The 15,336-nt window shown below is 40.2% G+C and overlaps 1 protein-coding gene across 2 annotated transcripts in view; it reads left to right on the top strand.

Moving 5' to 3' along the window:
* The first annotated feature begins 2,716 nt into the window (after positions 1–2,716).
* Positions 2,717–15,336, top strand: part of NUP205 (nucleoporin 205) — a 53,068-nt gene continuing 40,448 nt past the window's right edge. Inside the window, exons 1-8 of one of the 2 annotated variants that reach the window (XM_040556176.1) lie at positions 2,717–2,860; positions 7,246–7,388; positions 8,265–8,436; positions 9,410–9,554; positions 10,463–10,622; positions 12,530–12,758; positions 12,944–13,108; positions 13,868–14,043. In XM_040556176.1, coding sequence (XP_040412110.1) covers positions 2,833–2,860; positions 7,246–7,388; positions 8,265–8,436; positions 9,410–9,554; positions 10,463–10,622; positions 12,530–12,758; positions 12,944–13,108; positions 13,868–14,043 — 1,218 coding nt within the window. In that variant the 5' untranslated portion in view covers positions 2,717–2,832. Of the gene's footprint in view, positions 2,861–3,830; positions 5,756–7,245; positions 7,389–8,264; positions 8,437–9,409; positions 9,555–10,462; positions 10,623–12,529; positions 12,759–12,943; positions 13,109–13,867; positions 14,044–15,336 lie in introns of those variants that run through there. The other variant, XM_040556171.1, reaches the window with a different exon arrangement.

Raw genomic sequence — 15,336 nt, forward strand, 5'->3', positions numbered from 1 at the left:
ACAAGATCTCACGTGGCACAAGCAGAATTCACTACCCTGCAGGCAATCTGGGGACCTCCTTTCCTTGGAATCCAGAGGAATTGCTATCCATCTCAGGCATTCAGTGCCAGCCCACCTTTGATACTTCACAGATTTCCATCCTCTAATTAGGGATGAAAGAAGCATGTGTCCCTCACTGAACCCAGCTGTCTTGGAGGAGAACTTCCTAAGAGCTATTGTTAGGAAGAGGAATGAGGTATTCTTTTCCTATAGTGACTTGGCAAAAATAGCTTAACAAACCAGCCAGCAATCCCAGGTAAACAGTAAGATCCTCAATTAAAGGAGAGCCAATAAAGCAAGAATAAGCAAAGAATTACTAGCCATGGACTTGCCTACTCATCAAAGCACAGATGAATGCAGCTCTGCTGACATAAATACATTTAGAATGTATGGTATGGTGTATCTAGCTACAGCTCTTCCTTCATTCATACTAGGAGTTGTACTGTCACAACTGTTTTCCATTAAAAAAATCACATTGTCAACAGAGAAAGAGTAAAATAAATGCTACGCAACTGAAGCTAAGCATGATATTTCTCTTCTGAAGTTCAACTGCTCAATGACCTACCCCATACCATCTGCTCTTTTCATGGAGTTTTTTTCTTCACATTGCTGTGTGACTGGTGGCCCATTGGCAGAGAACCCAAAGAATTATCTGGAAATTTAACATCTTCAATCTGCAGTGGTTAGGATTTTTTTCCTCCAAGAGATTAAAAAAAAAAAGTGTGTGCAATCTGGCTGCATCTGAATGCCAAAAGCACTATGATAGCTCTTAATATCTGGGAAAGACTTTTTAAAAAAATTGATTTGTTTATATATATTTTTTTTCCTTTTGGCCTTGTTTCTTAAGGAAATGAAGCCTAGGAAATCACACTCTGCCTGACAAATATTTTGAGTAGCTTTTGAACCTGTTGCAATTCCTAAGCCAAGTCCAGCCTAATATGATCAAGGGGTACAAGGACTCAAAAGTTTATGTCCTCACCAGTTTTGTGAAAGTCAGGGAAAATGAAAAGGAAAAAAAAAAATCAAAATGAGGACAGCCCCCTGTGGTTGTAAAGACTGAAGTAAAACCTCAAGCTATCCTTTAAGTTTGCTGTGGCCAGCTGATCAGCACAGGTGTCTCTGAACGTATCACAATTCCCACCTGCTTTATTCCCTCTCATAACCCCCCAAGTTTTTGGGTGGTGTAGGAGCAGAGATGTGGCTTTGCAGTAATGGGTATGCAGAAGGTAGGAGATGCTGTGCCCAGACTGCATTAGTTCTGCTTGTGGAACAGCTTTGCTTATTTTCTGCTTTTGCCTCTTGCCTGACACTGTTTTCTTCCCACAACAAACTAAATAGTTCATTATCAATCATTTTATTTTTATTATAGGTAGATCTGTTCAAGCTCATGGCTAAGACCACAAAAAGGGGTATCTCAAAGAAATATAAGCCCTCTGACTAAATGAACAAATTAGGTCAAATTAAGGAGAACAGGTTAATCCTTTGAACTCTGTGAGAAGCTGTTCTGGGCAGGACACTCCCCCAACCCCTTTTAAAATTTCTTTCTTTTCTTTCTCCAGAAACCTCCAGTTCTAGTGTCTTGTTTCCTATAGCCATTTTGCCAAATCACTCTCACTCCAAGACCACTGCTCTCCCTCTATTGCCCCCTCTGCCATCCAATTATATTGAAGAGCTAGAGGAAAAAAGATATTTATTTTGCCCGTTTCCCATGGGTCTACTTTGTTGGACACTGTTTCACAACAGGTGAAATATTGCTTTAATAAAGTTCAAGAGGAGTAACTATTGAATACATATCTCTGGTGGAATCTTCTACCTTAAAGGTAAGACCGGAGGGAATTCCTGTATAAGATGATTACCAGGGGGATAGAGGGTAGTACACTGACTTCAGATATGGGAGACTCCTAAGATACCGATACATATTCCTTAGCTCTAGACACATGTACAGATGTCCCTTTTCCTTTCTTTTCTTCATTCCTGGTACTTTTTTCCCTTGCACTTTGCATTTAAAAGCAGCTTTCTTCACAGTATAACCTCTATCACGGCTGCTTCTTCCCTCAATACAAATTGTAAACATTAGTTTACCATTGAAGACCAAGAAACATATCCCTTTAAAAAGCTCCACACTCACTCACAAAATTGATCAAAAAAACTTTACTGTTTTTAAGTGGATATTACTGTTTTAATAACATGCATTTTAAATAACGATGTCACAAGGCTTTTTTTTTTTAATAGAAAATAAGAAAACACTCCAATAAATTTACATCTAACTTCAGGTATTTTTCTTTATTTACTGAACGTGGCTTATAAAGTATGGCTGAAGGATTCCCGTTAACACGACAGGAAGGGCTGTGCACGCGTGTGAATGAAGTAAAAGCGACGTGTAAGGTCTGTGGGTGCAGGGGGAAGCCCGGAGCCCCGTGAGGTTCCCGGTTCCGTCCTGTCACGGCCCACCCGCTCCCCTTCCACTTCCCAGCGCCGGCCCCGCAAGGAGCCGCCGGGGCTCGGCGCCCTCCGCGCCTACAGCTCCCGTCAGGCCGCGGCTCAGGCCCCCCCGCCCGCTGCCTGCGGCCCGCCCGCGCTCCGGCCCGGGAGCGGCCGCTCGTCCTCCCCGCGGCGAGGCGGGCGGCACCGAAGCGGGACAGGGGAGCGGCTGCGGGTCTCGCCCCGGCCGGGCCGGGCCGGGCAGCGAGCCGGGGGCACCGACCCGCCCTGGGGAGGCGCGGCGGCGGGCAGCCCGCGGCGCTGCGGGGCCTTCCGCAGGCGGCGGCGCCGCTGCCCCTCCCTCTCCCTAAGATGGCGGCGCCGCTGGCGGTAAATTCGGGTAAGAGGAGCCCCGCGAGGCGCGGCCCGGGCCGGGCGGCGGGCGGCGCTGCGGCGTGCCCGGTCCTGGGGCGCTGCGGGGAGGCCTGCGCGGAACGGGCTGCCCGGCCTGGGGAGGGCTCTGGGGGCTCGGCGGTGGGGTTTAGCTTCGGGGTCGCACGCTTTGAGCCCGTCCGCAGTGAAACGCAAACAAAAAGGAGGGTGAATTGCGGTCTGGCAGCGTGGAGGGAGTTTGTTCTGCGGGGAGCGTTGCGAAGGGTTGGAAGCGGCGGGAGCCTCTGCGGTCCTTTCAGTCACAAGGAGCAGATGGGGGCTACTGAGGCAGTGCTTACCTGGTATAACTGCACGGTAACCCCCCCCCAACCCCTACCCCCCCCCCCAAAAACTCAAACACCACCCCCCAAAAAACAAACAAACAACCAAACAAACAAAAAAAACACCACCCGAAACCCAAACAACACACACACACCTACTTGTTGAAGCAGGACTAGCTCAGGGCTTTACCCGAAGTTGCTGGAATATTTGTGAGGATGGAGACACTTGCAGAGGCTCCTCTGGGCCTCAGTTCAAATGTCTGACAGTCTTCAGGGTAGGTTTTTGTTGTTATTTCCCCAATGGCTGACGGAGAGCTTCCGCATTGCAACTTGTGTTAGCTGCTGCTCATCGTCCCCTGGGATATCTCTGTCTCCATTTTCTGCATTCAGTGCCATTAAGTAGTTGAAGACAGGAAACCTCCAATTCCTCTTTAGTCGCTTCTTCTTAAGACCTAACAAGTTCAGTTATTTCAGTCCCCCCCTCATTCATCATATTCTTTGCCCCCCTATTCCAGCATCTGTCTTGCTCAGAGGAGCCCAGCACTCAACACAGTACCGGAGCAGTGCACTTTCAGAGATGCCTAACGGTGGCAAATAATCGCTGCCCTACAGCTCCTGGCTGCAATTCTGTTAACACAGCTCAGTGTGCAGAGACCATGTTTTTAGCAAGGGCGTGCTTCTCAGCTTATCGTTCAGCTTCTTGTCTGCCAGGGCACTCAGGTGCTTTTCTGTACAGCTGCTTTCTAGCCACTTGGTCCCCAGCCTGTGCTGTTGCATGGAGTTTTTCTGTCTCTGGTGCAGGACTTTGCATTTGCTAGTGTTGAACTTCATTAGGTTAATAGCAGGAGAGCAGAGACCTTGTGAAAAGTAGTTGTGCCTGGAATGTGGGCATGGCCAAAAGGTGGAGTCTGTCATAGTAAGGCAGTTAATAAAGCCATCAGGTTTCAAAAGCTCAAATCCCATGTCAAGCAAGGAGTAAACTTACTGAGAAGTTATTTTGATCTAAATGAATCCCTAAATGAATTGATCTAAATAAAGCACCCCCCCAAAAAAAAAAAAAAAAACGGAAAAAAAACCCCACAAAACAAAAGCAGAGACCCTCATTGGAAGGTGAAGAAGGGTGATTGTTCCTGTGATTCACAGAATCTGAAAAGTGGCTTTGTTAAAGTGAAAATTGGAGCTGTTCAAATGGGACTAGACCTTCTTGCCGTGTAATGTATACAATAAATTCTGTAGTCTTATTATTACAGTAGATCAAGAAGGGGGAACCTTGTACATGAAAGATGAGATAGAAATTAAAATAGATGTGGCCCTAGAACATGGCTTTTACCTTAGATTATAGTTTGTTTTTTGTGGGGACAGACATAGCGTAGTTAAGTCTCTAGCTTGTCAAAAAGTTCAGGCAGAAGCGTCAACTGCTGTTGTCAACAGAAGCAACCTAGCCTGTCCTTCCTGGCTTTCCCTGGTAGGATGCTCAGTCCTAAAACTGTAAGAATGGAAACAACACAAGTGGCAAAAGTTGGCTTGGTTGCTAGCAGCAGCAAAAGTCCAGCTGGTTTTCCATCCTGGTTACTTATTCCTTCTCTGCAATAGCCTGTCTTTGTGCTAGGATAGTTGTTTGTGGCAACACAGTGCAAATCGGGTTATAGATGTGATCCTGCTGAAAATTAGTTCTTCTTTTGGATTAGTGGTCAGTTAGAGTGGATCCTTCATTTGTTTTAGTGCTTGACAGCACATATGTTTGGGCTGGTGCAAAGCAGTTTTGTTGCAGAGATAAGAGCAAACAACTGGGCAAGGGAAAGAGTTGAGCAGCTTTTGGCAGGCACTGGATTGCTGTTGCTGCTTATTGGACTCTGACTTTATAAGAGTGAAGGTAGGAAAAGGCTGTTTAGAATGGAAGTAATTCTCTGAACTCAGTGAAGTTATGTGGGAGAAGCAGCTAGAGTCTGCAGCGTGAAATTATTTGTCCAGTAGTAGCTGTCTTGAATGAGTTTGTCTGGGCAGGGGTAAAGTCATAAGATAAAACACTCCGATGTTTGAAAAGGGTGGAGGATTTGTCCTTTCTGTAAGCTGTTGTCTGATACACATCTCTACGGACACCGCTAAGCGCATAGGAAGCGACAGTGTGCAGGATGGGAGCTTTTGTGAGTGCTGAGCTTGGGGTGGGAGGGTATATTTTATTGCTTTATGTGATTTCTTCCTCTGCAACAGAATAAAACTGAAAATTGTGCTTAGTTTGTTTTTGCTTCCAAGACATCTCGCGCTAACGGTAAAACTGACTGAAACGAGTGGTCTCGCTTGAGACTTGCTCTCGTTCCTGTGCTTGGGTTGCTCACGCGCTGCACTTCTGCGTGGCCTGTGCTGCCTTAGCGTTACGTGCTGCGTTTTGCATTGCTTTGCCTTTGAGGGGCTGTCTTCACTGTATGGAAAAGAGGGGCATCTTCACGTCAGAGCACGCCATTTGGTGTGGTGTCTTAATGTGAACAGCCTCGTCAAGATGATGCGTGGATGGATGTATTTTGCTTTGATGCTCCTTGGGGTTACCTCGAGGGTTAGAACTGGCCAGAACAAGCTACATGAAGGTAAAATATTGCTTCTGTACTTGATTTTAGTTCATAGTGTTACCTTGTGCATTATCAAGGGAAAAAATAAAAGTCAAGCCAGCGTTAGGTGAAATGCCAGTATTTTTGCATGTGGGCTAACCTGCAAGGCACAGCATACAAAACCCACTGCTAGGAGATGCTCTGAAACAGATGAAGCTATAATCAGGCAGCGGTTGTGACGTAACAGCGTGCAGGTAAACAGAATACAATTGGTAATGAATTTATTTGGCACATCTAGCAATGACTTGCGGTGTGTAGATTCTGCAACTTTCACGAATGCAGATGGTACGTAACAAGGGAAACGTTTTGGTACTTCTTGTTAACGTGAGCCTTATAAATCTCGAGTGTTTTTTTTTTTTTTTTTTAATGGGACGTTAATGCCAAGTGGTAGGAATAATTTCTGTCTGTAAGGTTCTTGGTTTAGGCAATGATGCTGCCAGAATTCTGAAGACTACTTTGGCATGCTATTTTTGTGGGACTTGATGCAAATGAGGAAACTTGTAGTGCAGTCTTCATGCTACAGACTTCGAGTTGTGAATGATGCTGCTTCTAATGAGGAAGAGATCGTTTAGCTGTAGTACTGACTTTGGAGTATGCAAAGGAAACTTTCTTTCAATGTTGAGGAGAAGGAGAGATTCTAGAGTGTGGTTGGACTCAGCTTAATTAAGAACTGACTTAAATTAGTGCTTGCTAGCTTCCAGAACTAATTTTGTCTCTTCTCAGTGTACTGAGGTAAGTGTTCGTGTTGCTCTATTTCTAGTAAAGCAAATTCATATCTTTATGAAGCTCGTCTGCAGAGTGTTAGCAACAAGTGTTATGAATCCAAAGCACTTGTATGTCTATATTTTAATTCGAATGGGAAGGATGAACAAATGGGACAGTGCCTTTAGGCTTATGATTTTTGTTACTTAACGTAGAATCGCCTTTACACTTATGATTTTGGTTCCTAATCCATGTTTTATTCTGCACACTCTGAGGTAGTGATGCTTCACATTGTTAGCACCGTTGTTCATTTGTAGTCCCTCATATTAGGTATTTCTTAGTTTGGTCTTTCTGTCAAAAATGGAAAGCAGGAGGCCCACCTTGCCGAGTTGCATTCAGGTTCAAGGTCTGTCCAGTTCTTGATGATTCTTTAATTTTATTGAAGTGGATGGAATTTCTTAGGTATATAAGGACACAAGACTGTAAGATGAATTTCAGCCCTGGAACTTACCTGCTTACTTCATCTTTTCTGTTTCTCTAACTCCCTAAATGCAATTAGGTTTTATATCAGGCAATTCGTGTTGTCGGTGGTACCTTACAAAGGGAAAATATGCTTTGCTTGATGTGCATAACAATCTAGACTGTAAAGCTGGGATAAACACTACATTAAAAAAGTCTTTTTATAGAAAATACTGTATGAAGATTTTTTTTTTCTTTCTTCCATTTCAAATGCTTTTTTTTTTTTTTTTTTAAATTTCTTCTTTCAGCTGCCAGCTTGTGGGGTCCATATAAGGACATATGGCAAACTGTAATGAATGCCATTTGGAAAAGGCAACCTGAAGCTATTCATCGCCTCGACCAGGTTTTAAAGAAACACAAATCTGACTTCATTTCTCTCTTCAGAAATCCGGTACTGGTCTAATGCTCTGTAGCAAAATGAGTTGGAAAATTGATGATCTAATCTGTTTTGTGTTGTTGGTTTGCAAACTCTTTAGGCCCTGACTATTCTTTTCATTCTACATTTTTACAGTACATAATGCATGTGTGTTACAGCAATCTTCTGTTGTAAGAATGGGAGTAGATTGAAAAATAGATACTGCTCTGCGTCTTGTAGAAGATAATTGTATCTGTGATGTTTTTTTTTTCCCTCTGATTATTTGAATGCTGTTTTGAAAGAAATAGTAAAAGTATCTGACAATCCCTGAGTTAAGTATTGTTTTTTCTGTGCTCCTCTTGCATTTCTAAAAGGAAGCACAAAACTGCTTCTTCTGGCTTTGGTCCATGCTCATGCTTCAGCTAGATAAATGTACGCGCAGAATAGGTAAACGTAAATTTACAAAATATAGACTATGAATTATTAGGAATGTGAGATTTGGAAAAACTCACTGGTTCTTGGCTGACAGATCACAAGGTAACAATTATAAAACGTCTCCTGTTGTTACTTTTGAAATAGCGTATGGCTTTGTAAGACTGGTTGGTCAGAAAATAAGTTGGGTATAGAGCTTTGTCTATGTATTTTACCATTATTCTCAGTAAACTAAATGTCAGCACTGATTGTATCATATTATTTTTGGTATATTACCACAACAAGACTATTACTGTGCAAGCATGAAGCATTTTTAGGATGCCTTTACTATCTCTGTGTTAAAAAATGCTGCCTTTGTTTTTTTTGACAACAGTGTAACCTGTCAGAACTGTATTTATGAGGAAGGATTAAGGTGTAAAGCTTTATTCAGTATTTCTTGTTGCCATTTTGAATAACTTCCGTTGCTTGTTTCTCTTCCAGCCAAAGAATGTTCAGCAGCATGAGAAAATTCAGAAAGCAAGTACGGAAGGGGTTGCTATCCAAGGTCAGCAGGGAACCAGGCTTTTGCCAGAACAACTCATCAGAGAAGCCTTTATCCTCAGTGACCTCTTTGATATTGGAGAGTTGGCAGCTGTGGAGCTCCTTCTAGCTGGTGAGAAGGGAAAATGTTTAAGAGCTGGAGAAATAGAACTTAAATAGGGCCTTACTGTTTGTGTTAAGTGTATGCTTAATGTGAATGCCTGATTCAGTCAAAGCCTGAGTTTCCTAACATCTAGAATGTTCTTAAAAAGAAATCTGGTACTGTAATTTAGTATAAAGGTTATAAAAGTATAAAGTAAAAGTGTAAAGTTCTGAACTGTAATGTTTGTATGTTATGCAGCTTTTGCAAAAGCAGTAATAATTTGATTTTTTTAAAAATGATTTATTTCTCTATCACTGAATTTCAAAATAGTTTAAAAATAATTCAAATAGTTTTGGAATAGGCTTTGGTTCTGCAAATAATGTGTTAGTTATACATTGATATGTAGCTGTATTTGGATCATAATCTAATAAATGATTAGTAAGAGAAGTATTCTGTGAAGAGACCTGCTTTGCACATAGAAAATTGATTTCAATGTTATTAAACTATAGTCTCTTAGTTATTGTTATTAGTTACTGTTCATCATTAACTTTTTTCGAATTCCTTAAAGAGGTAACTTGCTAGTGTATCACCTTTGGAAAGGCATCAGGAAGCCAGCCTCAATTTCTATTTCAAACTTGTGTTTTTGATGCAACTTCAGACAGAAAATTTCAATTTGGATAAAGAAAATATATATTCTTCTGATAATCAGCTTGAACTGATTAAGACAGGTAGACATCAGTTGCAACTACCATTTGGACTAGGATACATATGCACTTGCACCTCTACTTGTAAATGTGTGGAATTTTTAATAGTTGACTGTGAATTTTAACAATATCACCCAAAATATCTGTGATTTCTTGGAAATGTCTGAAACAAATCAAAATGATGGTGATTAACCATGGTTGTTTTGAATGCTGTGTTTATATTTCAATTGGAAATGTAAAGATACAAACCTTTCATCGAAGTATGCGTGCTCAAATTTCTGTACATTTTCATTCAATAGGAGAACACCAGCAACCTCATTTTCCTGGTCTTACAAGAGGTCTTGTGGCTGTTCTCTTGTACTGGGATGGAAAAAGATGCATTGCCAATTCACTACGAGCCCTCATACAGTCACGCCAAGGCAAGACGTGGACGTTGGAACTCAGGTCTGTATTAGGGTTAACTGTTAGATTAACTAGCTCTCTGCTTTTAATGCTTTTAGGACTGTTGAGGGAAAGCAAATATTCTCAAATTTGTTTTTTCATGACCTGATGTTGTCACTTTCATGTTTAAACGTAATATTTTTTGTCTTACAAGTATGTTTAACGGGTCATAAAGATAGATATTTTATTGTCAGTTCTCCCATGCTGCTTGTGTTTTTGGCAGTGCTTTGCTTCAGACACCCACCCAGTCAGGGTTTCTTTAACTAGTTATGCCAACTCAGTATTGGGAAGACTGAGTTTCTGCATGTGCTGTGTTCTGACTTCCCACATCCTGCAAAACAGAGGATTGTGCTCCTGCCTTTACCTAAAATGGACACACTATCTACTGGAGAACATAATGTTTTTTTGACTAAAAAGAAAACCGTACACACTGTTTAGTTCCAGTGCGTGGTGATTGCTTAACTAGAGAAAGATTCAAAGATGCGTTACAGTGTAGATACAAATTCTGTAAAAAAAAGCGATTGCTTTAGAAGTAGTTCCACTGCTTCAGTAATTGGACAATTGCATTTACTGGTGAGAAAGAGGCTGTGAGCTTGTGAAATCTGCGCATCTTATGTATAGTACTTTTGGCTCGACAGTAATCTTACCTGGCTCACTCATGTTGTACTCTTCTCATATTCCATGTTCTTGAAGCTATGGTTACCTAGAGACTTCGTATCTGTTCAGCACAGCATTTTGAGAGAGCACTGCTTATTAATTACTGATGCACATTTAGTTGCTTTGTGTTTCTGATGTAGTTGTACATTTTATATTGGCTAGCAAATAAATTTGATGGGAATGATTCTTTTAGACTTCCTCCGTGACTGGGAATAATATGATTAATTGTTAAATTTATATTCTCTCCATTACAGTCAAGAGCTAATGTCCATGACAACACGCTTCACAGATGACCTAATGGAACACGGTTTGACTCAGAAGATCCTCACACTTGTGTCTCAAATTGATTTGAACAATGAATTCGATAAACTCCAGAGAGAGCGAGGATTGGGCAGTGAGAAACATCGCAAAGAGGTAAAGAGGGGACTAGGTGTGACTGTTCTTCCAAATTACTGCACAGGTTAAAGTACATTTGATCACAAAGAGAGATGGATTGGTCCCCCCCTTCTGTTTTCTCTTTACCTTTGGAAGCTCTGTTACTGGCTGAGACATGATGGTAACTGCACTGTGGTTTACACTATACCACTGTGTAATCCAGATTACTACCGGCATCTCTGTTTCTTTGCTGCTCCCTGATATTAGGGCACACATTAACTTGAGTGAAGAAATGCAATTAAGGACTGTGAGGAAGTAAAGGTTTTTGCAGTTTTATTCTAAAGAGTGTGTATTAAATTATCTGCTTCAGCACTACCATTGCCACCGCCACTGGAATAAAAATAGAAAAGTAAAATTCGCGAAGGATTAAAACGGAATGAAAGTGGGTCTAGGCAGGCAAATAATGTGTTTTTTAATAATCTATTTGTGTTAACATGACCAGAAGCATCTCTAATAGTGAACAGTCAGATTTGCTTGAAAATGAGTTCTCATTTTTGTAGTCCTGAAATTAATTGGGACTGTGTCTAACTGCACACTGTGTTTGTAATAGGAAGATTTTAAACATTATCTTTTTAACTTCTGGTCTTTCCAATGTGGGATCTAAGTGGGTATTCTATGTTATAATTAATTATTTTTTTTTTGCCAGATAACCAGTTGTGCATTTTTGCTGTTTAATCTAGAAACTGTGCAAAGCATATCCTTCTAATTTGCCTTCAAGTTCAAGTAATGCTTTGTATTAAAGGTTTGCTTCATTGCTTTTAAATGGACTACTATATTCCCCTTTGTATTCATTAGAATTGTGTTTTTTCTGGAGTCTGTGCAGAGATCTCTTGCTGTGTTTAGTGTTGAAGAGTTTCTCATTTCACCACTATGCCCATGATTTTAATGGAGATAGAATGCCTTATTTTTTGTTTTACTGAGTCCAATGGGTATAGATCAAGAATATTATTAGAAACCGATAACCTAGCTAGTAAAATACCATTTTGAAAGGCTTTTTATAGGGGCTTTTTATTTTTAAGGAGATTTTTGTTTGTTTGCTTTATTTTTGTTTTGAATTTCTGCTGTTTTCAGGAGACTTAAAGCAGTTAAAAAGTTAAGACTCAGCTTGGGGGGGAGGAATGAATTTAACAAATGAAGTAAATGTCCTGGCTTGAAAACAGGTAGTTTTTGGTGTCACTGTTAGAAAAAAAAAAAAGACAAATTGATTGTTTTGGAGAGCCAATGTACTTTATTTTAATATAACATGCAATATTGTGCTGAAGAATAAAATCATATGTTTTAGTATGAAAATGCTTCATAGCTTTCCTCTTGGGCATGATATTTGTCCCATACGTATTAGGGAATGTTAGATTTCATTTATGTGTGTATTCAACAGTTGCCTTAAATATTTTGTTTGATGGAAAGAAGTTTTAATTTTAAATGTCTTTCCAATTGCTCAATTTCTTTAAAAGTTACGTATGCAAATAGTCAGTTGAGGACATCTCTTCTGGGGAAAGGAAGGAAGAAATCTTAAGACCTTAACTGGATGTAACTGCCAGTGTAGTTATGTATTAGAGATATGAAACGTGACCTTTGTGTATGTGTTGTGTTTACAGCTACGAAAATTCTGTGTAGATTCATGTCTTCTGACCTTGACAGAGGTGCTGGTTTGCATCTTGTCATTCTCGAAGCTATCTAGTCACGCCTCATAAGAAATGCCAGGGAATGTGAAGGCTTATACCAAGAAAAAATGTAGCTTTTGTTGCGTAGCACTTAAAGAAATTAGCATTTTCTCCAGCTGCTGTTTTTAAAGTAACTTTTAACTTACTCTAGTCATAATAATGGACTGAGAAAAGCAAATCGAATGCGCTGCCAGTACATTTTTATACACCGGTTCTTTTGAAAAGGTTTCTGACCTCATCAAAGAGTGCCGACAGTCCTTGGCTGAAAGTCTCTTTGTCTGGACCTGCCAGTCACCGCTGAGTAAGGATGACACTCTAATCCTCATAAGTTACTTGGAGAAAGTAACAGTAGAAGCTGATGGCTCATTGGACGGTGTGAACTTGTCTCTTCTCATGGCGCTCCTCTACTGCTTTGATGTCAGTTTTCTAGAACAAGGCACAGAGGATCGTGAAGGTAATGCTGACAGATTTCCCACGGGGATTATGTTGTGCAGGTGGTTAAATTGTTATTTAACCTATTTTGTCATTGTTTGGTAACAAATTTGTAGGATTCTGCCTGTTTGTTTTCACATTCACTGGGTGGTGGTGTTGCGCTTGAGGTTTTGTTTTTCTTTAAGATCTTTTTTGTTTTTCTTTAAGATCTGATGCACCGGCTCCCTCTGCTAGCAGAAAGACAGTACATAGCAACAATACACACTCGTCTTCAGGAATCTCAGCCTTGGAAACTACCAGGCTTGCAAGCAACTGTTCGATTAGCCTGGTCACTGGCTTTACGAGGAATATCCCAGTTATCTGATGTGACAGGTAAATTGCCACTTGGTGCACTTCAGGATTCACAGCTTGCGAGTGGTGCAAGTCAAAGTGTTGTTACCTTCTTCAGGTATTAGTACTTACCTTCAGGATAAAACTACTGCTGATGCTCCTTCTTCAAAGCTTTCTTGGTACCTGAGTTTGGTTGTTGAGAATTGAGTTGCTGTGATAGGTACACAGATTTAGAAATAATTAATCATTAGCCATTAATACTGCGTAGTGTCTCATTGAAGTGAAAGGTATTGTAATGTACTGCAAAATGTGAAAAATTGCATCTTAGCAGCTTTAATATCACCTGAACACTTCAATGGAGAATAGATTCACGTTTATGACTTTTTGCCTGCGCAAATATTAAACCTCCGTATCTTAAGAGGACAGATCTTTTAATTTTTTTTCCTGTACTTCACCAGCTTTCCAGGCTCATGACTAGGTCAGAACTGAGGCTACTACAGAATATTAAAGAAAATGTAAATGTCATAATTAATGTTTAATTAAGGTTGGTTTGTGCTTCTTAGTTCACAGCCTCAGATTTATCAGGTAAATGGATTATGTACTTTAACTTGCATTACAGCAGAAAGTTGAGACTGTCACCCTACAGTAACTTGTGTTTTCCTGTTCAGTGGAACAAACTTAGTGGCTAGAAGCATGTTGATTTGCTTGTCAGACAGGTATTCTGAAATATGTTTAGTTTGTTAACAGATAGTTGTAATTTATTTTCCCCCCTTTGTGATTTTTGTTTTCTTTTTTATCCAGCTCTTGCAGAATTCACTGAAGCAGATGAAGCAATGGCAGAGCTAGCGGTTGCTGATAATGTCTTTCTGTTCCTGACTGAATCTGTTGTGGGATCTGAAAATTTCTACCAGGAGGAATTTTACATTCGCAAAATTCATAACCTTGTCACAGACTTCCTTGCACTCATGCCAATGAAGGTAAGTTGTTTCTGTGAATAGCATAGTTTTTGAGAAACATGGGCACGTCGTCTTCTATTTCTAAAAGTAGGACAGGTAGCATTGAGATTCAGATATCAGCCTGAGCTCGAGGTGCTGCACTTTAGAAAGCTTGTTGACTTTGTGGAACCCATATCATTTGGGGTTTGTTTTCTGCAATGAAGTGTTTTAAAAATCAAATTCTACTTCAGTGTGGTGAGATTGCAAAGTGAGCTTTTGTGTTTGCAGTGGTTTTGTTTTAAATGCTTAGAATTTAAATGAATTCTGGGCTTGATGGCGATGTCTGTGGTTTTTGTCTTTTTTTCCCCTCTTTTGATATTGACAGTTGTATAACCTAAAAGAAGTGACAGTTTTTGTCTTTAATTTTTTATTTCATTCTGTTACTAATGATCTTTTGCACGTTTAAGGGGAGGGATTCTACGTTTTCTTTAGTACCATCAGTTGTTAGTAAAATGACCTGCTGTTTTCACTGGAACAACAGAAGTGCTGTAGAAGGGTTTTAAAAAAAAAGTTTGAAGCAATTGCAACAGTTTTATTTGTGCAAGACCTTGTATCTAGGCATAGAAAATTAAAATTCTATGAAAATGCTTTTATGTAATTGATGTAGGCTTTCTTTTGTGACCTGCATTGTGTTGAGCTGTAGTTGGAGTTACAAATAATTACTCCTTTCAAAGAATGAGCAAAAAGAAAGATTCAAAAAGACATTTTGTTCATTGTAAACTGTCAGAATGAGAACAATATTGGCAGGAAAACATTTGAGCCTTAGGAATCTTTGAGGGTGCGTATGAAAGTGTTGCAGACAGCTTTTAGGTTTAATCCTAATTTATTTATAATCTGTTGGGTTTCCATGTTGTTTTCTGGAGCTGTCTGTTTCACAAATGGAATACCGATGGAGCAAATATAATGTCATTTCAAATGCATTTGTGTTGATAATTTCAAGCAGTATGCTTCTACTGCAGCGGTTGCCTGCATACAAAACATAATGCACTGTAGCAGGTTTTGGACTTCCTTTGAAGGCTGCCTGCAGCCTGCGGTGGTGTTTTCTGTAATACAGACACAGTAGCCCTTAGGAGCATTTTAAATTTGAGGAATATGTGAGGTATATTTTTTGAAACTTCTTTGAACAGTCAGGTTCTAACACGTTTGGAACTGGGAACTTTTTTATGAGGTAGTTCTGAAGATGCTGTTGCTTTACCAAAGATGAAATATGTCCCTGTATTGATACCAACTTTTATGAAAGAGATATAGGTATGTTTCCTGAATCAAGGTGGAAGA

The sequence above is a fragment of the Cygnus olor genome, chromosome 1 (genome assembly GCF_009769625.2).
Source record: "Cygnus olor isolate bCygOlo1 chromosome 1, bCygOlo1.pri.v2, whole genome shotgun sequence".
Taxonomy (NCBI): Eukaryota; Metazoa; Chordata; class Aves; order Anseriformes; family Anatidae; genus Cygnus; species Cygnus olor.